Raw genomic sequence first — 27465 nt, forward strand, 5'->3', positions numbered from 1 at the left:
AGAGGACCCAATAAATATGCTTGTCCATTGCTGATTGTACCATCAAAGGAGTCACACTCAGAGTAGGTAAAACTCTTCCAGTGTTATACAACCATCAGTCCTACTCATGCCACAATATCATCCTGAATATTTGACTAGGGCATTCTCTATGCTTCTATCAAAGTGTATCTTTCAGCAGTCTAAGCATCTGTGTATGCAAGTTTCTTCTAGCTCTGATGATAAGCTGTTGCTAGAAGGCATTCTACAACTGAAACCTCTAAGGAGACATTTCATATTTAAGAAGTTCCCATTTCCTGCATTTAAGCCTGACAGTCCATGGTGCACATAAACTGCTGACCTAAAACACCATTTTTTTAATTGACATCATGTCTGCAACAGTTGGTGCCAGGAAAATCCCAGAACTAGAGGCTTTGAGGTTTAAATGGCCCTACACAATCTTCATAGACAGCAAAGCCCTCAGGACCAACTCTTTTATGCCTTATGTGGTCTCAGTGCTCACCTTAAATCAGTCTGTCCATCTTTTTGTTCATTGCAGAACAAATGGGGATGGGATTCCTCATACAATGGATATTCATAGACATCTGAGATATTATTATATAAAAGAAACTAAAGGTGCTAGACCCTCTCTCTCTTTTGTCTTTTGCGTAACAGAGAAATTGGGTAGAGCAGTATCCAAACAAACTCTATTAAAAAGGCTGGAAGTCAACTCACCCTTTTGACATGCTTACCTAGCTAACTCTCTTAACCGGTGAGGTCCAGGTTCATTCTACAAAGATATCTTATACCATTGTAGTACTAGTTACAAATTACTAAGGACACAGCATCTGTGGAGGTGCCACTTGGACTTCTAGCCTCATCTTTGGCAAATATTACAGCATCTAGTCTAGACGTATATCTGTTTTTGCTTCTACTGTCCTCATGTTGCAGCTATTGGCTGATTTTGTAGGCACTCAAATACACACTACCTACTAAACTGTGGGTATAATAAAAAATCTTCAGCAATGATCCTTATGAAGAATGTAATACATTTATGAAAGAGTACATAGCAGAACCATAGATATTCAGACAAATGGATAATAGCCATACTGTGAGCTTTCATCTACCTTTTTCTTGGTATCCTTCCTTTTGTTTTGGGGATTTTTTTGTTTATTTTGTAAGCAGCACTTTGTGGGCAGACTTCAGTGTATCTTGAGGTACATATGAGGTAAGGTATACTTAGATTTACTGAGGATTTCATAATGGTATAGGATGATAGATTTACTGCTGCCTCCATTTAATGTACAATGCTAGTCACCACAGGAAAGGTCTAGGTATGATCTAGTTGAGTACCTTCCATTTTTTGTTCAGGATATCTACATTTGCCCTTATGTTTCTTGAGGTGAGAATCAGGTACATTTGTTTACAGAAGATGTTGATAATTTCCAGATGGTATCGTCAGCATAAGAGGTAACATTGCACTTAGTCTGAGGACTTCCAGCTGCTCTTGAAGTCTGATTAGAAAATTAACAGTCACCTTTTGCTTAAACCTGCCTACGGTGAATACACTGCATGACCAATCATATTGTTTGGACATCTTCAGTTATGGTGATCGCCCTCACACAAATTTATTTTCTTTTAATAGAGCTATTATAATAATTTGTGAATTTTCAGATGGAGTTGTCAAGAAACAACAATTTCTGAATAGAAACATTTATGTGGATGGAATAAAATGTTTTGAGTAGTGATTATAATGCTTGCCCAAAATGAATTGAAAACATACTTTACTGGACAATAGTCATAGTAAACAGTACTTATGCAGTCAATAAGAACTTAAGTTAGAAACATGCCTGCAATGCCCAGAATAATTTCACTTATCTTCTGTGCCTTCATTAGGCACAGTGAAGTATATTTATAACTAATTTAAATTTATGAACTGAAAATTACCTTAAGTTCAGAATATTGAGTTATATGTTCATGCAATACAGTATATGAAATTATGGCATATATGTTTGTGTTAATCTGACAAGTGGCAAAAAAATTAGAAACATACTGACTGGGAGTGTGGCCTAATTGTTAAGGTGTTTGCCTTACAAGCACAAGGTGCAGGGTTTGAGTCTCACAAGGGACAACTGGCTAGGCTTAAAATTACTTGCAAGGGCAGTTAGCTTTGTACTAATCTATGAACCTATGATTATAATTAAGTAGGGTTGGGAGGGTGGCCTAATGGTTAAGGTGTTTGCCTTACAAACACAAGGTGCAGGGTTTGAGTCTCACAAGGGATAATTGGCTAGGCTTAAAATGGCTCACAAGGGCAGTTAGCTTAGTACTAATCTATGAACCTATGAACCTAAAAGTGGACTTACTCTGGTACCTCTGTTTTATTTAAATGGCTTAAGACCACTATTATTTAATTGCTTTCAGTGAGAATGACCAGTAATACTGTTCCTCTTTGAGTTTTCTTTATAAAATTTGAAATTTCATGTTATTTTACTTGTTTAGTATGACAGACATGAGTAAAATAGTTAGCATTCTTAGTTCTTATCACTGTTATTGAATTCTGGTACTAACTACAGTTTATTTCTTTTTTTTTTTTCTCCTAGAAGCTGATCAGTTCTCTCTTTATAGGTGACAGTGATAAAATACATTACAGGATTCATAATTATATGTATAGGCCGGGTGCAAACTAAATTGCACAGCAAGAAGAACATGGAGATATTCCCTGTAATACAACATACATGAAATACTTGAACATGATGTATTGTTTTACAAGTTGTCACTTAATTAGCACTGTGTGAGTAAGCCAAAAGGGGGAGAGAGATGTTACCAGTATGCACTCAAGGATGTCAGAGTCTTGGCTTAAAAATCAAGTCTACTGTTAAATTCCACATCTTCTTACAGCATAAAGCAACTGTAATTTCCAAGTTGTGTGTTCCATAGTTATTATCTTATGCAGGGTGACAGTTTCCATAAACTCTCTGGGTAATCTTTAAGTAATAATGACATGACAGGCTAGTAACAGTGCCATGATAGAGGCATATTAAAGGGCATGGCAGGGAGAAAATATCAGTCTGATTCATTTTAGTCCTAGGATTGTAAGAAATTTGAAATTAGAAAATAGATTTGTGAAAAACCCTTATAGAAATGCATGCCATAAAGAATACAGAGTTCATTTCATAAGATAATTGTAACAAATACAACCATTCAGAGTGAAACATTTCCTCGTCTCATTGTGCATTGATCTTACATGGGTCTCAGCTCGTCAATCTTCAAGAATCCTTAACTGAGTGAACAACAATGTATTTCTTGCCTATTAGGACTAATACCATATACCTGTCTTAAGCAGCAATTGTATAAGGATTTTACTTTTTATTTTGTACGTCATAATAAATAGCAGCTGCAGATGATCCTCAAAACACAGGAACCATATTGATGGAAGAGTAACTTAATGGATTGTCAATGTATCTTGCCTGACATTTTCAGTGCCTCTGTATAATGAACTCATTGCTCCACATAGCAACTCCTTTTTTACAAGTTAAAAACAGCATTTCTCTTGTAAGTTAATTAAAAATTGAAAATTCTAAGTGTGCATGTAACATGCACAAATGTACCTCAAAATATAGTTAACAATGTCAAAAAACATGTTAGTAGCTTAAGTCAATATATTCATCTGCAGATGTTCCTCCTTCAGTACAACCATTTCAGAATTATTGTAAAAGCTAAGATTAGTCTTTTTGGTGGACAGTGGAGTTTCCAGACTGAGAGATGCATTTGAAAGTTCCCTTGGCTTGTTACTAGAGAAAAAGCGAATTATCTGGGACATTGCCTTTGTGACATCACTCCTGGCTCCTTCATTGACAAAGCAGTACAGAATGGGGTCAGCTAAACAATTGAGACTTGTCATTGCTAACGAGGTGTGGTAGGCAGTAAATACCTTCTCCTCAAAGCTGCAGTCGCCTGGTGCGATTAGATAGGCAATGCTGCGCGACAGCAGAATTATGTGGTAAGGGGCAAAGCAAAAGACTACGATAATAATAAGGCTAAGTGCCAGCTTTTTAATTTTTGCCTTTTCTTGCCTCTCAGTGGAAACATTGCCCCTGATAGCTTTTAAGATTCGCACATATGAGAACAACATTAGTGACCATGGAAAAAGAAAACCTACAAAGATCCTGTACAGGTTCATCCATGCCACCCAGCTCTCCATTGGATATTTTTCAAAACAGAAAGTATGGTTGTAGCGATCCATAAACAATTCGTCATGAAACAGTGGAGCTGAGTTGGCAAAGATTTCAATACTCCAAACTACAATGCTGACACCTAGTGCTGTTTTCACTCGCCTTGCTTTAGCAAACTTCAGTGGGTGGGCAACGGCAAGGTAACGATCAACAGAAATGCAACAGAGAAAAGCAATGCTAATATAAATATTGGTGTAGAAAACAAATCCAAAAAGCTTACAGGACTCTTGACCATGGATCCAGTTGTCATAGTGCAGAAAATAGTCAATCCAAAGTGGTAGTGTAGCAATATAGAGGAGATCAGCAATTGACAGGTTCATTAAGTAAACTCCTAGCTCATTCTTTTGCTTAACTTGTAAGTAGGCTGCCCATAATGCCATACAGTTTGTTGGTAATCCAAACACAATTACTATGATATACAGGGTTGGAGGAAAAACATGATCTATCATTGAATCTACACCACAGCTTCCTTGAGATATATTGTTCATTATTTCATAACTGGCTTTTGGAATCCAGGTGAAGCCAGGATTAAGGGACATTTTCTGAACAGGAATTTCAGTCAGTTCCTTCGGTGGTTAAAATAAATCATGCTTAATAATGTATCTTTAGTTAATCGGGTTTCATTTTGCTACAATTTTCCATATATATGTTAATGATGAGTGCTTTTTCGGATGAAAAAAAAATCAGAGTAACTTAAAATATCATTATTTTTCAAATGTGCCTTTTTAAATTTCCTATAAATGATTGAGATATGAATATTTTAATATGAGATTGTTTTTCTTTTCAGATGTTTTAGTGGTAGAGTTTTTTCTTCTTCACCCTTTCACTGGCAAACATGTCATGAAAATCTTTGGGACTTGTTCTATGTTTCTTCATGGACCATGTCTGCAAAACAAAAGAAAAAAAAAATATGTTACAGTACTGAATAGACAAGGAATGATATTACTAGTAGGTTAGTGTTTTGTGTCCATGTAGTCTATCAGCTATTTAATGAAGACAATTTCTTCTCCATTTCATTTAAACATTACTTTCTCCATATATACAACTCACTCCCTTCCCATATTATTACAGATATCTGTATTACCATATTGATACACAACCACTTCTGGGCCGTCTTTAATGCCATCCATTCACCAAAAGGCATTGAAACCTTGTGAGAAATTTCTTTCCAAACCATTTATTAAAATAAGTTACATTGAAACAATGTATTACACAAATTTCTTACAGAGGAATACTTTTTGTTTTCTACACTTCTTTTAAGTAACAATACCATTTTTTCTTCTCATATGCCAAACAAAATGATATTAATGGAATTTCACCTGTTGCAGGTCCATTGCTTTGAATTCCACCAGTATAGCTAATCATTTCTGTAGGTGCTAACCAAATAAAAGCAAAGATGCTTTAAATTAGAAAAAATTACACATTTGTTTACATACTCAGCCTACTTTTCTGTGTGTGAGGTACTGCTCAAACAATAAAAAAAACCTGATTTTCCACATTTAAAAAGCAAGGCCTTAAACTTGACATATGCATTCCTAAATTCCCTCATAGCTTTTGATCTTGCAGCTATTTCACGCCATCTGTTCTATAAATCTACATGACTTGTGTTTGTGGCTCCCAGAATACCAGTTTTAGAGTCTTTAAATTATTCTTTATATGTTTACCTATTTTATTAATGTTTAATTTAGCTACATACCACCAACTAATTCTGCGTTCTGTTCTTAGCTGCTGTTATGGTTTCACAAACATTAAGAAATGGGCTTCATGGGGAATAATAAAATGGACTGCAACATCCCTCTACAAACAGCTACATGATGAATATCATATCATACTATGACTAAAAATAATTCCATATGGAACCTGATATGCCAGGAAAATAAGGAGAGCAGAATTGCACCCCTTGGTTACAACTGCAGCCAAGAACATTAGCTGAGAGAGAAGCAGATTTTGATAATTTCTACATATTTATAAAGCTGCCAGTAGACATACATGCTTCTCCATTTACCTCTTTGCTCATGACAACAAATTGTTGTCTAAATTAGTACTTGTTATGTTTGCAGTAGATAGCAGTTTTGAGTTAGGATCTCTTGTTTTCTTCTGCAACGATAAACAATGACTTGCTTGTGAAAATGCAGACAAGGACAGTCTTTATAGTAGCCTATAAGTGCCAGGGTGTTTTTTCACAGTTTTGAGAAGGAAATTAGGTCATAGTAGGAGCTCCATTACTTTGAGCAATTACTGGAAAATAGAACAATGATAAATTGAAAGGATTTCATAAATAAATACGGAGTAGGTGAAGAATACAGAAAACTTAGTTGAAAAAGACAAGACTATATCAGGGTAGTACAACAGATTTATCATATATGGGTTTCCTGTGTTTTGGGAGATACAGGTGTAGGAGACATTTAAAAATAAATAGCAAGTACAATTTATGAATGTTTTTGGGGAGAAAGAGAGAGACAGAAACAGATGAGGAAATTTAGATTGTTTTGGGGAAAAAAGTTGAAAATCTCTCTACTTCATGAAGAATGGGTAATTGCAACCCAGTCTAGGAAATACTGATTTTTTGAGAAACAGTTGTCAGTTTAAGTATTTTTATAACTTGGCCTGCATATCTTCCTCAAATATTCCTAATAGCTTCCTCATCTTGTTGGGGATTTTCCAAAGAGTGACCGAAAGCTTTTCTAAACATATTTTGGGGATGCATTTTTCTGGGGGTCTTTAAGAGGGATACTCAATCAGTTTTGGATAATATATATAGGCAAAATCAATTCTCTTTAACATCTGAAATGTTTCTGTTGGAACTTGTGAAGCAAATGTTGTTATTCTTTTGGCTTTTCCTGGTTAGAGGTTGCCACAGCGGAACTCCGGTCCGCTAATGATTGGCAGTAGATTTTTACGGTGCCGAGGTGCCAGCCCGATGCCCGTCCTTCAACGAAGGCATGCCCATTCATGCATGCCTTTTGAATGACACTCAACTACAGGGAGGACATGCAGACTCCACACAGAAGGCGCTCCAGCCGGGAATCGAACGGGTGAACCTCTTGCTGTGAGCTGCACCACCACGGCTACAAACATATTAAATATAAATGAACTAGCAATTCCTTTGATTATGATTTTACTTGTAAGACTATCACAAGTAAAAGGCAATAAAAATATCACCAGCAAAAAATTGCTGATCTGCTTGATAAATAAACCTATGTTTATTTATGAAGATGCTGCACAGAATAGAGACTGAAATGGTTGTGCAGATTCAGGAAGCATTGCAAAACATTTGATGCAAATGAAACAGAGCAAAAAGATCAAACAAACCACTAGTACCTTTGCTATAAAATATAAGTCCAAACAAGCAAAAAAACAGCAAAGGTATGGCTCCAGACTCGAACAGGCAACAGTAGTAAAGCAATCCAAAACGCAGCAAAGAATTAAAAGTCCAGACACGAAAGCATAAAACTTCTTCACTTCGCTTCAGCTTCAGCTCAGCTCAGCTTTATTAACACAAGCGCCTTCACATATATAGCTTCATCAGGTGTTTGAAATACACTGAAACTCTACATCTTTATATACACACACCTGTCTGATCATGTGACCATTACTTAATTCAAATTTAAAAATACATATATTTAAAAATACACATATTTAAAATATATATAAATATCTTAAAAACATTAAAAACAAATATAACAACAATATAAAAGCATGACAGAAAAACTATTACATGCAAAAATGGGACTAAGAATAATAACTTATTATTACTTCCTCAAAGGTCTATTTTGTAACACTGGTTTAATTGGAATATGGTCATTCAATCCATGACCATAATTAGCCCTTAACCTAGCTATCCAGCATGCGTCTAGCTCTTCAGTTCTATGCCTGATATTATCACGTCTCACATTCTCACATGTAATACCTAAAACCAAAAACTTAAACTCGTGCCTTGTATCTGTGCTAGCAACATGTTTAGCCAATGCATTTGTGAGATTCTTTTTACTGATATTATAAAGATGTTCCCTAATTCTTTCCTTCAAACAACGATCAGTTTTTCCTACATAATATTTGTGACACAATTTACAGACAGCTAAATATACAACAGGCTTAGTGTTGCAAGTAGCTACAACTCTAATATAAAAAAGTTGACCATTATCTGGATGTTTGAAAGTAGTATCAGTAGAAATATAAGCACAATAATTACATTTACCACATGGTTTAGTACCAAAATGTATGTTACTAGAGCTGTTAAAGTTCTGTTTATAACATAATCTACTTTTAGGCAACCTTTTATTCTTAAACGTGAATTGTGGTTTTACACCCACAAGTGACTTAATGTATTCATCTGTCATCAGAATATTCCAATGTGAACTAATAGCATCTATATATTTATTGATGTCCCTGGTATAATGTAGAGACATTCTTACTTTATTGTCATTCCTTCTCTTCCTACGATCAAGGGTATCAAAGAAATATGGTTTAGCAACAGTAGATCTCAAAAGATCCATCTCTCCTGATATATGTTGTACCATCTCTTCATTGTACCCTCTCTCTATTAATTCATTCACTGTCTTAGATTTACAGCTTATATAATCATCATCATCAACATTAAGCCTAGAAGCTCTCAAGAATTGATTCTTAGCTACGTTCCTAAAAACAAACTTCGGATGCATACTTTGTCTGCTTAATAAATGATTTGCATGACAAGGTTTTCTATGCAGGCTACTTTTCAATAAACCATCTAAGTTCCTACTTACAGTCACATCTAAAAAATTAATATGAGTATATGAAAAATTCAACGTAAAAGACAGAAAATTAGTAGAGTTATTAATATAACTCACAAACTCATTCAACTGCTGTTCACTACCACTCCATAACAAAAAAAGGTCATCCACAAACCTTTTATAAAAAATAATGTTAGTGGAAAATGGACCATTGATTATGTTATCTGTTTCCCAAACACTCATAACTACATTTGCATAACTATTTGAGCAGGAACTGCCCATGGCAACACCATTTCTCTGCCAATATATTCTCTCATTAAAAACAAAAATGTTGTTATGCAAAACTAAACTCAACAGTGTTTGTATCACATATAATTCATCATCTCTGTATTCACTGGACTTTTTCAAAAATTGCATCACTAAATCAATACCTATGTCATTCGGTATCTTGGTAAATAAAGAAACAACATCCAATGTTACAAACATATAAACACATGAACTTGAAAGACTTTTAGCAAAATCATACAACTCAGATAAAAATTGTTCAGTGTCTCTTAAAATAACATTTGACTTGTCTACTAAAGGTCTAATACGTTTCTCAATGTAAATAGACATTGGTTCTGTACACCAATTACTGCCTGAGACAATAGGTCTCATAGGAGGTTTTATCATATTCTTATGAATTTTAGGAAGCCCATTCATTATCGGTATAGTAGGGTGAGAAATAAATAAATATTTAACTAAATCATGGTCTACAACAGTAGTTAGGTCCAACCATTCTATGGTATTCTGAATGGCCTTAATCATAGAATCTACACGTGTAGAATGAATAATTTCATAAAAGCTCCTATCTGCTAACATTGCATCAATAGCTATATCATAATCTATTTTATCCATTAACACAATCTGTCCTCCCTTGTCTGCTGGACGAATAACCAGACCAGGATTCTTTTGGTGTTGCCATGGGCAGTTCCTGCTCAAATAGTTATGCAAATATAGTTATGAGTGTTTGGGAAACAGATAACATAATCAATGGTCCATTTTCCACTAACATTATTTTTTATAAAAGGTTTATGGATTACCTTTTTTTGTTATGGAGTGGTAGTGAACAGCAGTTGAATGAGTTTGTGAGTTATATTAATAACTCTACTACTTTTCTGTCTTTTACGTTCAATTTTTCATATACTCATATTAATTTTTTAGATGTGACTGTAAGTAGGAACTTAGGTGGTTTATTGAAAAGTAGCCTGCATAGAAAACCTTGTCATGCAAATCATTTATTAAGCAGACAAAGTATGCATCCGAAGTTTGTTTTTAGGAGCGTAGCTAAGAATCAATTTTTGAGAGCTTCTAGGCTTAATGTTGATGATGATGATTATATAAGCTGTAAATCTAAGACAGTGAATGAATTACTAGAGAGAGGGTACAATGAAGATATGGTACAACATATATCAGGAGAGATGGATCTTTTGAGATCTACTGTTGCTAAACAATATTTCTTTGATACCCTTGATTGTAGGAAGAGAAGGAATGACAATAAAGTAAGAATGTCTCTACATTATACCAGGGACATCAATAAATATATAGATGCTATTAGTTCGCATTGGAATATTCTGATGACAGATGAATACATTAAGTCACTTGTGGGTGTAAAACCACAATTCACGTTTAAGAATAAAAGGTCGCTTAAAAGTAGATTATGTTATAAACAGAACTTTAACAGCGCTAGTAACATACATTTTGGTACTAAACCATGTGGTAAATGTAATTATTGTGCTTATATTTCTACTGATACTACTTTCAAACATCCAGATAATGGTCAACTTTTTTATATTAGAGTAGCAGCTACTTGCAACACTAAGCATGTTGTATATTTAGCTGTCTGTAAATTGTGTCACAAATATTATGTAGGAAAAACTGATCATTGTTTGAAGGAAAGAATTAGGGAACATCTTTATAATATCAGTAAAAAGAATCTCACAAATGCATTGGCTAAACATGTTGCTAGCACAGATACAAGGCACGAGTTTAAGTTTTTGGTTTTAGGTATTACATGTGAGAATGTGAGACGTGGTAATATCAGGCATAGAACTGAAGAGCTAGAAGCATGCTGGATAGCTAGGTTAACGGCTAATTATGGTCATGGATTGAATGACCATATTCCAATTAAACCAGTGTTACAAAATAGACCTTTGAGGAAGTAATAATAAGTTTATTATTCTTAGTCCCATTTTTGCATGTAATAGTTTTTCTGTCATGCTTTTATATTGTTGTTATATTTGTTTTTAATGTTTTTAAAAGATTTATATATATTTTAAATATGTGTATTTTTAAATATATGTATTTTTAAATTTGAATTAAGTAATGGTCACATGATCAGATAGGTGTGTATATAAAGATGTAGAGTTTCAGTGTATTTCAAACACCTGATGAAGCTATATATGTGAAAGCGCTTGTGTTAATAAAGCTGAGCTGAGCTGAAGCTGAAGCGAAGTGAAGACGTTTTATGTTTTCGTGTCTGGACTTTTAATTCTTTGCTGCGTTTTGGATTGCTTTACTACTGTTGCCTGTTCGAGTCTGGAGCCATACCTTTGCTGGTTTTTTGCTTATTTGATGCAAATGGACAACTTGTATTCAAAGTCTAACAGAATAACCTATGTGTCCAGCTTACAGTACTGTTTCTCAACAAAAATAGGGTAATCTAGAGTTTGAATGTGCTAATCATTCCCATCCCAATCTGAAATATCTATAACTGACATTTGTGGAGACGCATGGCACTGCTTTGTTATATGTTTTCCTTCTCATTACTTTTCTTGTCTTTGATCCATTTTTTGATATCTTGGTGTTTCAACATAAGTTGTTTAAAAAGTGTTGTTTGTAAATGCTTTCAGTTACTGATTTGTTAATATTTTCCATTACTATAATTTCTAATAAATCATACTGACAGAATCTAGGACAGATGGAAGAGAATGCTTATAGTAGTGTACAACATTATCTTGACAAACTAGTAAACTGACATTTAAATTTCTTTGATGAGTTAACTCTCTGTATGTGTTACATCACAAAATATGTATACCCCTCCTCAGTTCTAGATGCTGTGCAACTAGATCTTCTGCACTAATCTTTCTGGGACATTACTTCAAGGATTTACTCTTCCAGAAATCATATTTCATTCACAAAGAATTCCTTCTTTCCCTGAAATGTATGTTATATGGAAATATTTAACTGGCTCAAAACTTAAAATGGGTAATGGATATCACATTTCATAGCACACTTTATCTGAAAGTTCTCTCCTTGCACAATTAAATTCTGGCATGTCTATCACAGAGATTTCCTCATCCACATACTTCTTCTACACCCTTATGTATTCTAGCTAAGTTATTCACAAATAAGTAATAGGAATGAAATCCACAGGATTTTCCACTGAAGAAAGTGCATAAAGTATGTACAAGCTGGCTGTCCCATTGTTTTCATTTTACCTAAAATTTCAGTCAAGCATTTTGGGAAGATTTATCATTTGCAGATGTAAGCGGCACAGTGTAGTGACTCTGTGCTCCATCTACACATTTCTTCTTTTTTACTAACTCCAGTGGATACAATACACTACATCACAGGTGACTCTGACCCCATTCATTCACCAAAACATATCATTCCCCAGTCAAAAAGCTACTTTGCAAAGTGTTTATAAAAATAATTTTGATGGGGTGTATGCCTCTCACTACTCTGACGCAGAACACTCTACTTTCTCCATCATCAGCTAAACTGCAAATTGCAAGACTGCACAAGTTGAGGTGTTAAGGGCAACTTTCTTCATGAGCTGTTGTTTCTGCTGGAAGTAAGAGCTTTATTAAAATTGGGTTTGACCAGTTAAGATGCATCCAATTTGGTCTTGGCCAGTCAATGGACTCCAAATGAAGTCGAATGGAGATTCTATATTTTACCAAACACACTGGCTATGTGGGGATTTTAATTAACCCACCATCAACTGGAAAACCTACTCTAGCCCTAACTCACTAACACAAGCATTCCTTGACTTTGTTAATTCAAATGCCCTGGAACAAATTGTCCATAACCCGACAAGGGGAACAAACATTCTGGATCTGGTCCGCACTGGCATGTCAAATAGATGCACTACCACAACTGTCGGACCTTCTTAAGTTAAAATTGACCACAAATCAGTCACCTTCGAGCTGGCACTAACAGCAGACCTCACAAAGGGTGAAAGCAGACTAACAAAGTTCACCAAGGCAAACTAAACCCTCATAAGTGATGGCATAACTGTATTGCAAGCTCCACCCTAAACTGGAAGTGGTAACTGCACTGAAACTTACACTAACGCCCTGTACAATCACTTTCATAACTGTATAAACTCATCTGTACAAGAAAGAATTAAAGCCAGAGCCCCAAGTAAAAACAAGCTGCCATGGTGGACATCCAGCATCAACAAACATTGCAATAAATGCAAAAAGTTGCTGTCCAGGAAAACAAAGGCAAGGCCCCAACAATGGAAAGCGACCTTGTCAGCCAGAACAGGCAAATAAGATAACTTGTCAATCCTTCAAGGGCTCCTTTGAGAAAAATTTAGCAAGCTCAGCCAAGGATAACCATAAGGCCTTCTACAGCTTCGTATGTAACCTAAAGGGTAGGACCCAAGCAAGTGCAGAACTAGTGGCCAATGGTTTCATACACACTGATCCCACAGAGACAGCAAACCTGCTAGAGGATAGGTTTTGCGAAAATTTCACTCCTTTATCCCCTCCTAACTTACAAAAAACCTTCCCCCAACCCTACATATAGAGCAGGTCCTCAAAGCCTTGCATAAGGCAAAAAATACAGCCTCTTTGGGACCAGATGGCATCCCAGGCTGTCTTCTAAACAGGCTAAAACATGAACTAGCATTACCACTAAGTACCATTTTCAATTATAGCCTAACCACAGGCTTTGTTCCTGGGGAATGGAGAACAACAACAGTTATTCCCCTAAACAAAGGTGGCCTAGCAACAGACCCAGGAAATTACAGACCCATAAGTCTGATCAGCCTCATCTGTAAGGCCATGGAATGTATCATTATAGACCTCATAAATAAAGACATAGGTGACCTTTTCAAACCCTGGATGCTACCCAATTTGGCTTCATGAAGGGAAGATCCTACCTGTTAAATCTGGTGTATTTCTTTGTAAATGTGACCAAGTTCATTGACAAGGGCAAATCTGTGCATACATACCTTGACCTGGCAAAGGCTTAAAACACAATCCCACATTCAGGCATTACCAATAAACACAGCAAACTGAATGTAAATCCCTTCGCTGTAAGATGAGTTGCTAATTGGCTCAAAAACTGGGCACACATTATCAAAGTGGGTGACTCCACATCAAGCAGCAGATCTGTTACCAGTGGGGTGCCACAGTGATCAGTGCCGGGCCCCCATCTGTTTTATATATACTTCTCAGAAGTTCACATCAAAACTAAGGGATTGTGGCTGACTAGGTTTGCAGATGACTGCAAACTAGGTGCAATCATTGAATCCCCAAATTATGTCAATATACTCCAGGAGGGTCTCACACAGACCAGTGACTGCTGTATCAGTCACAGTCTTAACCTGAATGCAAAGAAATGCATTATCATCCCCTTTGGTACAAACAATGTCCCCTCACACTATCAAATCAACAACAATACCCAAAGTACCCATTAAATGGTAAGGGACCTGGGATCACAAGTTGACTGCAACCTTAACTTCAATCACCATGTGTCTACTGTAGTAAAGAAAGCTTTCTACATAGCACACTTGATTAGTAAAAGCATCACCTCAAGAGCAAAAGAAGTTATAACCCCCACTATACTCCACACATATCTGGCCCATAACTGAGTATAAAGCCCCTTTTGGCATGTACCATACTAAGCACCTGCGGCAATTAGACAGACCCCAGAGGTTTCTACCAAAGAAGATCAAGTGGCTCCAGCATGTGCCTTATACAGACCAGCTAAAGTCCTTGTCACTATACTCCATATTGTATAGATGTCTTAAGGGAGACTTATGCCTGGCCTACATAGCAATCCAATACCCAGACCGAATGAACTTGCTGCATACCCATAAATCAAGCGGGACTAGGGCTACCCATTCCAGGGATGTAAATATATCCTGCTACTTAAATAGGACATGCTGGAGAGACAGATTTATCTCCCAGTGACTGCCACATCTTTGGAACAGGGTACCAGCTCATGTGAAACGGAGCACCTCTATGACACTGCTCAAGAGGAACCTGGACGAGTGGATGGGCACTGTAAATTTTTAGTGGGATAGCACCACACAACCCTCCTGGACATGGACAGTCATCACTAAATGCAGTCTTGGGCATTTATATGGTATTACATTGGGATGAAATGGCTAGGCTTAAAATGACCTCTGGTCAATATCCTAGTAATCTCCTGTGATCCTATGATCCTATCCCAGTGCATTTCATGTAGTTGATGTGACAAAGCAGACAGAGCATCAGCCTACTTCATCCTTGCTTCTGGTTTTAGAGTGAAAATATCACATCTGTTCTCAGTTAATACCTATGCATTTTCAACTTAAACAAGAAATACTCCCTACTTGGTAGAGCATTTTCTCCTTGATGTGCAGTTTTGATTGTATCTCACATATGACCATGGATCTATTTTCATTCTCCACTCTCAGACCTATAACATTCTTTGAATCCATAACTTTAGTCTATACTGTAATAAAAATCTCAAGAATGGAGTACTGTGTGTTAACTTACAGGAGTGTTAAGTCTAATATAGCTAGCAAAACTGTAACTTAAAAGCATTAGTCGAAGCATGCATCCCAATCACTTTTTTATCCTTACAAATAATTGTCCTACATATGTTTTTTGATATCATAATAGCATCATCTAAGCACTTGCAGCAAGCTAAACTTAAACCTGAATGTTTAATGTTCAGGTTTTTTACTACCTCTCCTTCTAACAGACAGGCCTTCAGGGCATCTGGGTAACAGGGGCTAGCATTACCAGAATACATAACCCTAGTCCTCTTAACATTAAACTCCATATGAGATGTCATAGCCCATGACTTCAGATCTGCCAACTAATCCTCTGAGGTAATTATTAGTCCAATTTTTGTATCATCTACATATTTACTCAGACAGATTTTATTAGCTGGTGGGAAACTAGACATAAATATTGCAAACAAAACAGGGCTGAAAACTGAGCCCTGAGGGACACCTCAGGAAAGTGACTTTTTCTCTGAAGTTATATTACTTTTTCTTATCCTACAACATCTATGTTTTAACCAATAATTTACCCACCTGACCATGTAGCTGTTGACACTATTTCACACAATTAACAACTCAAATATATCATGCTGCACCACACTGAAAGCCTAAGTAAGATTTTAATGGACAACATCATTGGGTAGTCCTTCATCCATGGCTTCCCAAACAGACAGGTAAAAACTCAATAAATTTGCTGTCTAATTTATTTATTTATTTATTTATGTATTGCATTTCTTTACCGGGAAAGTCCACTGGGCCTAGGTGAACCCATTTTCAGTGGAGGCCAAAAGCTCCACATAAAAGTCACATTACAGAAATACAAATATTAAAAATACAAATATCAAAAATGTAGTATTATTTACAGTTTTTTAGCAATTCCATTGCAGTTTTATGGTAGTCCATCGATGATATTAACATGTACATTTGGTCATATAGATGCCGTAGACATTACTGGCTGGGAGGCAGAAAAAAAACAGTAACATTGTATACAATTATTTACATGCATTTAAATCTGTGTAGGCAGTGTAGTAACAGTCATAGGTATGGCTGCAGACCTGCTAAGAGTGCATGCCTGTAGCCCCAGAGAGTGGTTTGTCTAGGCAGTGTAGTAAGAGTCATAGGTATGGCTGCAGACCTGCTAAGAGTGCATGCCTGTAGCCCCAGAGAGTGGTTTGTCTAGGCAGTGTAGTAAGAGTCATAGGTATGGCTGCAGACCTGCTAAGAGTGCATGCCTGTAGCCCCAGAGAGTGGTTTGTCTAGGCAGTGTAGTAACAGTCACAGGTATGGCTGCAGACCTGCTAAGAGTGCATACCTGTAGCCCCAGAGAGTGGGAGTAGTGAGAAGAGAAGAAGAGTTATTTTTGGTATGGGCATAACCAGCAGGTAGAGAGGTGTTGTCTGAGGGATTTTTTTAAAGAGAGCAGGGTATGAGATGGAGGTTATTGAGGTTGGGAGGTTATTCCAAAGTTTGGAGGTAGTGAAGGAGTAAAGCATTGGCCAGCAGGAAGTTGAGGTTTATTGACTTTAAGTAGAACTTTGCTTTCAGATCTAAGGTGTCTGTTTGGATGGTACAGCATTACTATAGAGGACAGAGCTTGACAAGCTGTTGGTTTATATATTATTTTATGGGCAGTAATTAAGTGGAGGTAGTTGAGATAGAGTGGAAGTTCAAGCCAGTTTAGTTGTTGCAGTGAGGAACAGTGATGTGATGAGGATCTAGCATTTGTTGCAAATCTAGAAATTTTATTGTAGCATATATCAAGTTTGTTTTTTAGTGAAGAGTGTATATTAGTGAGGACGGCGGCACCATATAGGAGGGATGGAAATAGGAAGGCAGAGGCTAGTGTTCTTTTGGCATTGTTATTTAGGTAATAGCTATGTCTGTAGAGGGTACCTAGTTTCTGGTGTGTCTTTTTGATGTTATTGAGTATGTGGGGTTCAAAAGTTAGGGTTTCATCGATAGTGACACCTAACAGTTTAGTACTGGGGACAACTTCTGTGGAGGTATTATTTTGGGAGAGGATAGAGAATTGGCTTCTGGGGAGAAAACCAGCTGACTTAAGTCCAAAGGAAAACTTAACTGGAACTTTTTAAAAAACATTAACTAAATGCATTTTAAGCATTTAGGTCTATAATTTTCTGCAGTAGAGCCATTTCTCCCTTTCATGGTTGATACCACTAAGGCATCTTTCATATTTTTGGTATACATCTTGAGATTAAGGATTCTTGACAGGTGTACACAAGACATTAGGTGACATCCTTAGCAATAATTCCCAGGAAAGAAAACCACATTCAGGCCATACAGTCATAAAGCTGCGTAAGGCTTAATTATTTTGATAACCTTTTCCAATATAGCACAAACTATTTTTGGGCATTGCTCACCACTTGGGAAGGGTATATCCAGATCAAGTGCTCCAGCTAAGTGCTATATTTGTATTGCCTAATTATTTCAGGAGTCAGTACATTTTATATGGGAGGTCCAGTCATTAAGTATGAAAACTAGGTTATTCTGCTTCTGTCCTCCTTTTTGTCTGTTTCCTGAATGTACATCCCCATGTAGTACATTGTCGAGTATCAAAATACTAAGTTAAGGTACACAAATTACTCTTCATTAACCTCTGATTTAGTCACCTGTTTCAGGTGTTTGAGCAACAGCTTCTACACTATGTTCTATGCACAAACATAAAATGATCAAAGACCTTGAGGGGCATTTTTTGAGATGTATATTTGATAGGCTGATATGTCACATTATCACATTTTGTTGACATGCCTATTAATACTGTGTGTATGAGTTGAACTATTTGGAACAAAAAAGCATATCCATATAGTTTAGCCTAGTATAACTCCTGCTATACTTCAAGCTAAGAAAAAAATAGCCTTCAGTGTCAGGAAGGGTACAACTTTTGTGAGACTCCATTACAAAGTGGTTGGGCTAGTTATACACTTTATATACTGGACAACAGAGCTTCTCAGGAGCAAAAGACATAAGTACTTGTCAGAGTGTGTTTTCCAGGTATAATGGAAGCTAAACATATTTTTCTTCCACCTGGGTGACAACATTGCAGAACAGTTAACTATATTACTATGAGAACAGACATAATATAGTTATGCAGACTGACTTGAAATGATGCTATAAAAGTTACGAAATGGAAGAATTACAAAGCTGTAATGTATTCAGCGTAATGTCACACAAGTAAATAGGTAAATTGCTATTCCACTTGACCTGCTGTACTATATCATCTGAATACATGTGGCGTGGTCTGTTGCTACATTTGGCTAGATAGCCAAGGTCACAAATTGATGTCACGTCTGAGACTGTTAGCCGGAATAACTTAATGGCCTCTTAATGGACTTTGCACAATCCATAAAACTTTGGAACTAAAGAAAATAAAGCTGATAATGAGTACAGTAAATCCCTATGAATGTGTGCATTTCATGATCTTTACTGCTGTTTCTTCTCGTCTTATATGCTGATTAATTCTATCAATATGTTTTCACATTGATTTAGTCATACTAAGTATGTTCTTAGAAATACTGAGCAGTGCTGCTAGATCATTTATAATAACATGGATTTTTGAATATAGCTTATAAAAATGTTTATCTGTAAAAAGTTATTTATCTTGTGAATTTAGCTTGGTTCATTGCATTTACTATATAGATGCATGATTAATAGAATGTTATGCAAGCAAATAAAATCTTCATTGAAATGTGTATGACTTACTTAAAATGATTTTTAAATTAATTATACTCTGCAGTTATGGAAGTCCAGAAAAGTTGATTAGTTGGCAGATGACATTATCAGAAGTAAGCTACTCGTACACAGCACCAGATATAGAAATATAGTACTCACTACATCAACTTTTTTTATTGTATTCCCCACTGACAGATGAATAAGAGTCATTGGACAAAAATGTTTCATTTCTGGGGTGATACAGGAGAAGTGAACAACGGGATAGTTGCTCACAACCTTAAGAGCATTCTAAAAAAATCATGTGAGAATCAAAGGAATAAGTGCTGAATGCAGCATATTTATAGCGTTTAAGCATAACATCTATACCGAGCAAATTCTGATGGCTGGAAGGACAAAACTCATTGGCAGAAAAATCTCCTGTCAACAAACTGTAGAAAAACTAATTTTCAGGGCTATAGCTTGTTAACTGCGAATACAAAAACAGAAAATAAGATGCAGCTTCAGGGTTGTCCTAGAACTGAAAACTTGTGTTTTGAAATTACGAAACTAATATAAAATAAAAGCTAGCATGTTAATCCGAGTACTTTCTAATAACTCTTTGTGGAATATATTGGATAGTTGCTCTTTAAATAGTTCAAGTTATTTCTGAAATAGACCTCATGCTGAACCCTCAGTTTTAACTTTTATTTTCTATTTTTGTTGTGTATTTTGAGCTTTATTTTTTCTCCTTTCCCCAGTGATATTTACAACAGTTTAGCAGATGTGTAGTTCATCTTTTCTTGATGCCAGTGTTATTTATTTGGCAAAGCTACAAACTGCTATCTTGGTTGACCCTGACATTTGTATAAATTCATGCAGTACGTTTAGAATCATTATTTTTAAGACAAACAGTCCTAATGGTTTATAAAGTATCATTCAAAATCATTGAAGTGATAATAGACAAACTTATATTTCCTCTGTCATTTCAAAATGGACTGTGACACCAATATGCCACTAGAGCAGAGTATTTTAAAATTCAACATGAACTTGATTTTAACATTCAGGTTTGTATGTAATGAAATATATGTATCACAACACCTGCGAGAGAGAGAGTGTGTGTGTGTGTGTGTGTGTGTGTGTGTGTGTGTGTGTATGTGTGAATGCACAAATATGTGTGTGTATTGGTATTGGGAAATCTCAAATACTTAATGTCAGTATTTTTTCTGTTCCACATAGAAGGTTCTTTCCATAATTTCAGTGGATTTTAAGTATAAGCAAAAAAAAAAAGTGGGGAATGAAAGATGAACTCAGTAGATTATATTTTTGAGAAAATGGACTGTTAAAGGCAATCTCTTTTTTAATATAGCAATAGACGAGCTGAATTATATATTGCATCGAATTAATGAGCTACTAAATATAGTACGTTTTTTTTTGTGAGAATCAGTAAGCCCAGTTCTTCTCAGGGGTTACCTAGAGCACTGCCTGGTTAAATGACTTGTTCCAATTGTAAAGTGAGACAAAAAGATTCAGACCCAAGACTACAGATGAGGCATACAGCCTTAATAGTTTGGGCTGAATTACCATACACATACCTCTCAACTATCCAGATTTTTGGATAATGTCCATATTTTTCTTCATATTTCAGCCTGTTCCTGCTAAAATAGTGCTTTTTTCCCCAAATCCTTGAGGACTGAAGTCACTAAATAACGAAATACGTTTGAGTTTCAGACACCATCCATCTATCTATCCATCCATCTACAATCCCTTTTCTCCATTTTTGTATGTGGGGTCGGGGTTTCACTTCAGCAGTGACAAATATCTAGAGCCAATGTTTACACTGACAAGTCTAGCCCTGCCACAGTTGTTCTGCTATACCACAAACAAATATGCACACATACACACACACACAACACTCCTACAGCCAATTTAGTGTCCAGTCCACCTACTGTATGTCTTTGGAAGGTGGGAGGGAAAGAGAGCACTTGGAGTAAACCCATGTGAACACAGAAAGAACACGCAGACTTCACACAGAACCCCAGCCAAGACTCGAACCAGCAATCTCTTGCTGTGAGGCGACAACACTACCTGCATCATATCATTCAGAAAATGCTTGCTGATGCAACATCTATTATTCTAACAACTTTCTAAGTATATAAGAGTGATATTTAAACATTTTCCATAATTCTGGACCTTTACCCACCATTATTTTTGGCTTTGTCCAGTTTTCTAGCACTTAAAGGTTGGGAGGTATGACCTAGCTCATTTAGACATTTGATATACTTTTTTAGTGTTGTCTTGAATATTAACCGATTAGTATTGTCTTCATAGCAAGAGAATAATGGCCTAAGGCACTGTGACTGGGGAATACCATTCCATGTTGTGAATTTTAGGCAGAAGCATGATACACTTACTGTTAAGGAACAGTTACTTTGCCTACTGAAAACACTGCAAATGGGATTTTAGTATAAGAAAGCCATTCACATTTCACTTCAAACTTCTTTAAAATGGCCTTGAGAGGTACTCAGATTTCCAGTGAGTATGATCCCTCAAGGGGCAGCAACAGTTACCTGATGTCGCATCACTAATGATAGAAAAATAGTATTCTATTTACAAAACACAAGTACAGTTTTAATGTTAAAAAGCTCCATGGGAAGCTCCTAAGCTTATTCAAGCCTAAACCTTTTAAACAAAGAAACAAATCCAGGTAAGTGATCAGTGGGACTAAAGCATGCCTAGCCATGCACACCTTTAAGAATGCACACTTAAAAGCTCGTAAAATGACACTGTGGTAAGTCTACCTCTTGTCTCAAGCCTCATGTGACATTGGTTAGCACTAAATCGATCAGATCTGTTTTTATTAATTTGCTTATCTTCCAAGGACTTTCTCTGTAGCTTTCTTGCATTTTTCTAATGTGCTTAGCATCTGCATTTCAGTCTGCAAACTCTTAAGTACAGCGCCTGTACCACCATCATTACAGGAAGCCCCAGTCTCTAATAGCTTAATGAGTAAGATGGATATGGAGTCACGTTCTCAGTGTGATGATAATTCTGGATTTTTTTTACTTTCTTAATGTTGCCCATTGACTAAGCAAGCAGTAGTGCACCCAAGTCGTTGTGTACACACACCATCCTCCAATATACATGCAGTTGCAGTCAAAGACACCTTTTGAGATAAACTATTGCTATTCCTGGGCTGCCAGTTTGCTATACCCTGAAATATATTAGCGTCAATGTTGCATTACAAGGTCCTGATGACAGCACAGTCACAGAGCTGCTCCATCGCACCATGCAATGACCAGTTATCTGCTGTGCTGACTGTTTAACAAACCTAACTTCTTGGCAGCATAGTTACCCTGCCTTTACACCAGTAGGCTGGCATGCAATCTGTCAGTGATATATTCAGTATGTTTATTTCTGGAATAAAAAGATAATTACTCACTGTTATCAATTTAATACCGGACCCATTCCCTAAGAAACTTTCTGTCTGGTATGCCTAATTCCAGAGCTACAGAATATTTTTTCCTAGATTGTAGCCCTATGTTCACCCACCCCCATGGTCTCTTACAGATTACTAAGAGGTGATCTATGCCTAACCTGCAAAGGTGTTCTCCAATCCAGTCCTGATGGATCTGCTACACATTCAAAAAACATACAGCACTAGAATTACCTCATTTAAGGATCCAAATATTGTCTGTGATATAAAGAAAATGTGTTGGAGGAACAGGCATTTGTCTCAGAGATTACCCCTTCTCTGGAATAGACTCTCCATGCATGTGAAACACAGTTATTTTCTAAGCCTATTCAAATGCAGTTTGGACCAATGGATGGGAAATTGCTAATTCACCCAGGCTTGTTGCCTGTGTCAATTATAGACAGGGGCAGTTTGTAGATGATCCAAGGCACAGGTATACACAAAAAGCCATTCTAAGTTGTGGTTATTGATAACTGGGAACATTGGGGTATGAATGGCTAGGCTTAAAAAGACTCTAGGGCTGTTAGCATAGCAATCTCTTATGATCCTTTGATCCATTACATTGTGGGTTCTGTATCTGCAAGTGTGAGTATATGTATGACTGTATTTGTTGTATGCATATGTCTGAGCATGCATATGTGTGTATTCATATACATACATATCTATATGAATATGTATATATATATATATATATATATATATATATATATATACAGAGTTAGAGAGAGACATATACATACATACATACATACACACACAATTGAATCTGAGTGTGCATGCATGTGTGTGTGTGTGTGTGTGTGTGTGTGTGTGTGTGTGTGTGTGTGTGTGTGTGTGTGTGTGTGTGTGTGTGTGGGGGGGTGCATGTGTGTGAGTGTGCCTGAAAGCATACCTCCCAGCCATCAAGATTTTCCCAAAATGTCAAGATTTTGCCTCGTATTTTTGCTCAGTTCCTCATAAAATTAGTGGTATACTGGCAAGCTGCTGAGGACTAAAGTCACTAAATAATGACATACATTTCAGTTCCAGTCTATAAGAACAATATTTAAAATCTATCCCTATTTTGGGCATCTGCCCCACATTATTTAAGGCTTTTCCCAGATCTCTTGTGCTAAGAGTTTGAGAGGTATACCTGAAAGACATTGTGTGAATATAAAGGGGAGTAACCATCATTTCTGGAAAGAAAGAAATTTAACAAACTATGTAATCACATGCTGAAAGTGCTTTCTAGGACCAAAAATACTTCTTCCATGGAGCCTACAAGTAGGCCTGGTTTTATAATAACAAAGTTCTCATTAGACTTGACCTGTATCTGTCTGCCTTTGTTAAGGGAAGATCCAATCTAATGAATTGGGTTAATTTCTTCAAGAGAGTTGCAGAGGATGTTGACAGTGGTTTTACTATCCACATGGCATATTTTGACCAGGTCAAGTTATTTGACACCATACCCCATGTTGACATTGTAAGTAAATATAAAATCTTAAAACAGATCCCAGAGTGGAAAGATACCCAGCATAGTGGGTAGCAGGTGACTAATCCAAAACCATGAATGTAACTAGTGGTGTTCCCCAGGGCTCAGTGTTATGACCCCTCTTTTTTTGGCACTTACTTTTTCTGATTTCCAGGCCTGAAACCAAAACATTGGCTAACAAAATCTGCAGATGATTGCATACTGGAAGTTATTGTCACATTTCTTCTGGTACTCTGTACTTTCAGCAAGCACACATGCAATAAAAACTACTGAAAATGGGCTCAGATAAATTATAAAAAAGTGCAATATTGTCATATTTGATAGACAACACCTCCCCTCAGTAGACAGTATAGACAATACTCCACTTCAAAATGATAATGTTGTTAGATACTTTTAATCATGCATTGATAATTTCCTCTCTTTCTATCATCATGTGACAACAGTAGTCAGAAAAATCCATCTACTTATCACAGCTAATTGCCAGTGGAATATCAGGCCAAAAAACAAATTGAAGAAGCACAGATTAAAACACAAATGGAAGGCCCAAGGAAACAAACTGCTGCGGGTAAACTTAATCTAAAAACTTTTTCAAATAAAAACTTGTTTAAAACTATGAGAGATAAGTGCTTTCATTCACAAAAATACATGAACTTCATCAGATAAACATTTGGATGTACATGCACAATTTGTAACTTTTGTGTTTAATCACATGACCGCTAAGCCCCCAGAAAATGAAGCATGATCTTAAAGGAGCCATCACAAAGAAATTCACAGTGATATGTGTATGTGTGTGTGTGTATATATATATATATATATATATATATATATATATATATATATATATATATATATATATAAGTCTACTTTACATGGTCGACATTTCAGAAAGTCGACTTTCATATGGCCGAGACCATATGATCGACTTTCAGAATGCCGACTATGTAAAGTAAACATAAACAAACAACAAACACTTACCTTAAACTTTTAGCAAGGGGGAGCTCTGCCTCCCTGCACCAGCCCCTGTGGGGGGCTCTGCCCACCACACCCCCCCGTAACATAAATATACCAACTCCGAGATCGCACTACAATGCAGAAGTGGGAAATTTTCCCATTCCGCACTGTGCGGATATAGCGGTTCCCCATGGTCGGCTTTTCAGAAGTCAATCATATGGTCTCGGCCATATGAAAGTCGACTTTATGAAAAGTCGACCATGTGAAGGGGACCCATATATATACATATATATATATATATATATATATATATATATATATATATATATAAGTATAAAATGCATTTCCTATAAAATCAGAAAAATAAAAATATGTAAAATATGTAAAATATAAACCTTGTATTTAGGAATCATCTTTCCAGTGCTTTTAACTTGAGCAAACATGCTACTGAAGTGTGCTCATTGAGTCCAAGCCAATTATTGGCATTCAAAAGCAGCTGCCAATATAATTCACGTTTTTCCAATAATAAGGTCCATGGACTTCAATTACTGTTGGAAGGCATTTGTTCCAAAATACAAAATTTGATGTGTGGTTTCGGTAACATTTTATATGTTTGAAGAAGGCATTAGTCTCTTTTTCATTCTGATTTCATACAGATGTTCATGTATTCTGTCCCTCAGTCTCCTCTCTGTTTTTCCTATATAAAAACAGGGGCAGAACATACACAGTGCACAATATACTACCTTTGTTGTACAACAATTGAATCTGTTTTTATAGCAACCACCTGGTTGTTCAAAGCAATTTTATGGCACACCAGAATATTGGGGCAGTAGGGGCAACAACCACACTTTTTCATTCCCATAAATTCAGAATTTTGCTTATGTTGGTGTTTGGACCAACTATGTTCTAAGACTGTTTTCAAATTCCTGCCCGTTTTGAATACCACTTGTGGACCCGGCCATACATAATCATGAATGGTATTCTCTTGTAGGAGAAGACACCGATTTGTTTCCAGAATTGATTTAACGGAGAGACCATCAGTAGAACAGGTTGTAATAAAAGAATTCCTGAAGTTCTCTGTGCTTGTGTTTGTGCTCTCAGCCATGGGTGGCATTGATGTAGTATTCCCATCATCTAGGACTTCCTGACTTTCATTGTTGGTCACACAAGGGCCTCCCAAAACTGGCACAAAATGATGAGACTCACGTTTATTGATCACCTCTATCATGAAGTTGATTCTAAAGACAACCGCTATAGCTATGTCAAGAATCTCAATGGCAACACTCAGATCTGCTCTGAGTTACAGCACAATTGCACTAAATATACAGACCCAACTGACATTGCCAACATCCTGACAGATAGGTTCAGTGCTAACTTTACCCCCCTCTCACCCCCTAAAGGGCCCATCTTTATACTGGAAGAATGCAAAGTTCCTGTAATCACGGCTGCACAGGTATAAACCACACTCTCCAAAGCCAAGAACACAGCATCCATGGGACCAGACAACATCCCAGGATGCGTTCTACATGAACTACAGAATGAACTGGCACCCCACTTACCATGTTCAGTCATAGCCTCACCTCAGGCTTTGTGCCTGCTGAATGGCTCACAGCGATGGTTATCCCACTCCACAAGGGGGGAGCCACCACAGACCCCAGAAACCACCGGCCCATTAGCCTGATGAGCCTGATCTGCAAGGCCATGGAACGTATCATCATGGAACTTATAAACAAAGACATTCGTAATCTCCAAACTCTGGACCCCACCCAGTTCTGGTTTGTAAAAGGCAGATCATGCCTCCTAAACCTGATAGACTTCTTTGAAGCAGTCACCAAAGCTGTAGACGAGAGTAAGGTGGTTCACACAGCCTATCTAAATCTTGCCAAGGCTTTTGACACCATCCCCCACTCTGGAATTATAGATAAACTCACTAAACTAGGTATAAATCCCTATGCCACAAGATGGGTTGCCAACTGGCTCACTGACAGAACCCACACTGTGAAAGTAGCAGACTCCAAATCCTACTTCATACCAGTGACAAGTGGAGTACCACAGGGCTCAGTCCTGGATCCTCTCCTGTTTGGTATCTACTTCTCCAAAGTACAGGCTAGCACAGAAGGTCTTTGGCTAACAAAGTTCGCAGATGACTGCAAACTAGGAACCATAATCCTACAAAAGGGCCACACTGAGACAGATGCCTGGTGTCAAAG

At 36.8% G+C, this 27465-nt stretch overlaps 1 protein-coding gene across 1 annotated transcript in view; it reads right to left on the reverse strand.

Annotated features, from left to right (window-relative positions):
- Nucleotides 1-2252: 2252 nt before the first annotated feature.
- The window catches only part of GPR4 (G protein-coupled receptor 4), a 2027241-nt gene continuing 2002028 nt past the window's right edge, over nucleotides 2253-27465 (reverse strand). Inside the window, exon 6 of the mRNA XM_044084953.1 lies at nucleotides 2253-5096. Coding sequence (XP_043940888.1) covers nucleotides 3629-4750 — 1122 coding nt within the window. The 5' untranslated portion in view covers nucleotides 4751-5096 and the 3' untranslated portion in view covers nucleotides 2253-3628. The remainder of the gene's footprint in view (nucleotides 5097-27465) is intronic.

This window comes from Protopterus annectens, chromosome 1.part0, assembly GCF_019279795.1.
Source record: "Protopterus annectens isolate FY-2018-M chromosome 1.part0, PAN1.0, whole genome shotgun sequence".
Classification (NCBI taxonomy): Eukaryota; Metazoa; Chordata; order Ceratodontiformes; family Protopteridae; genus Protopterus; species Protopterus annectens.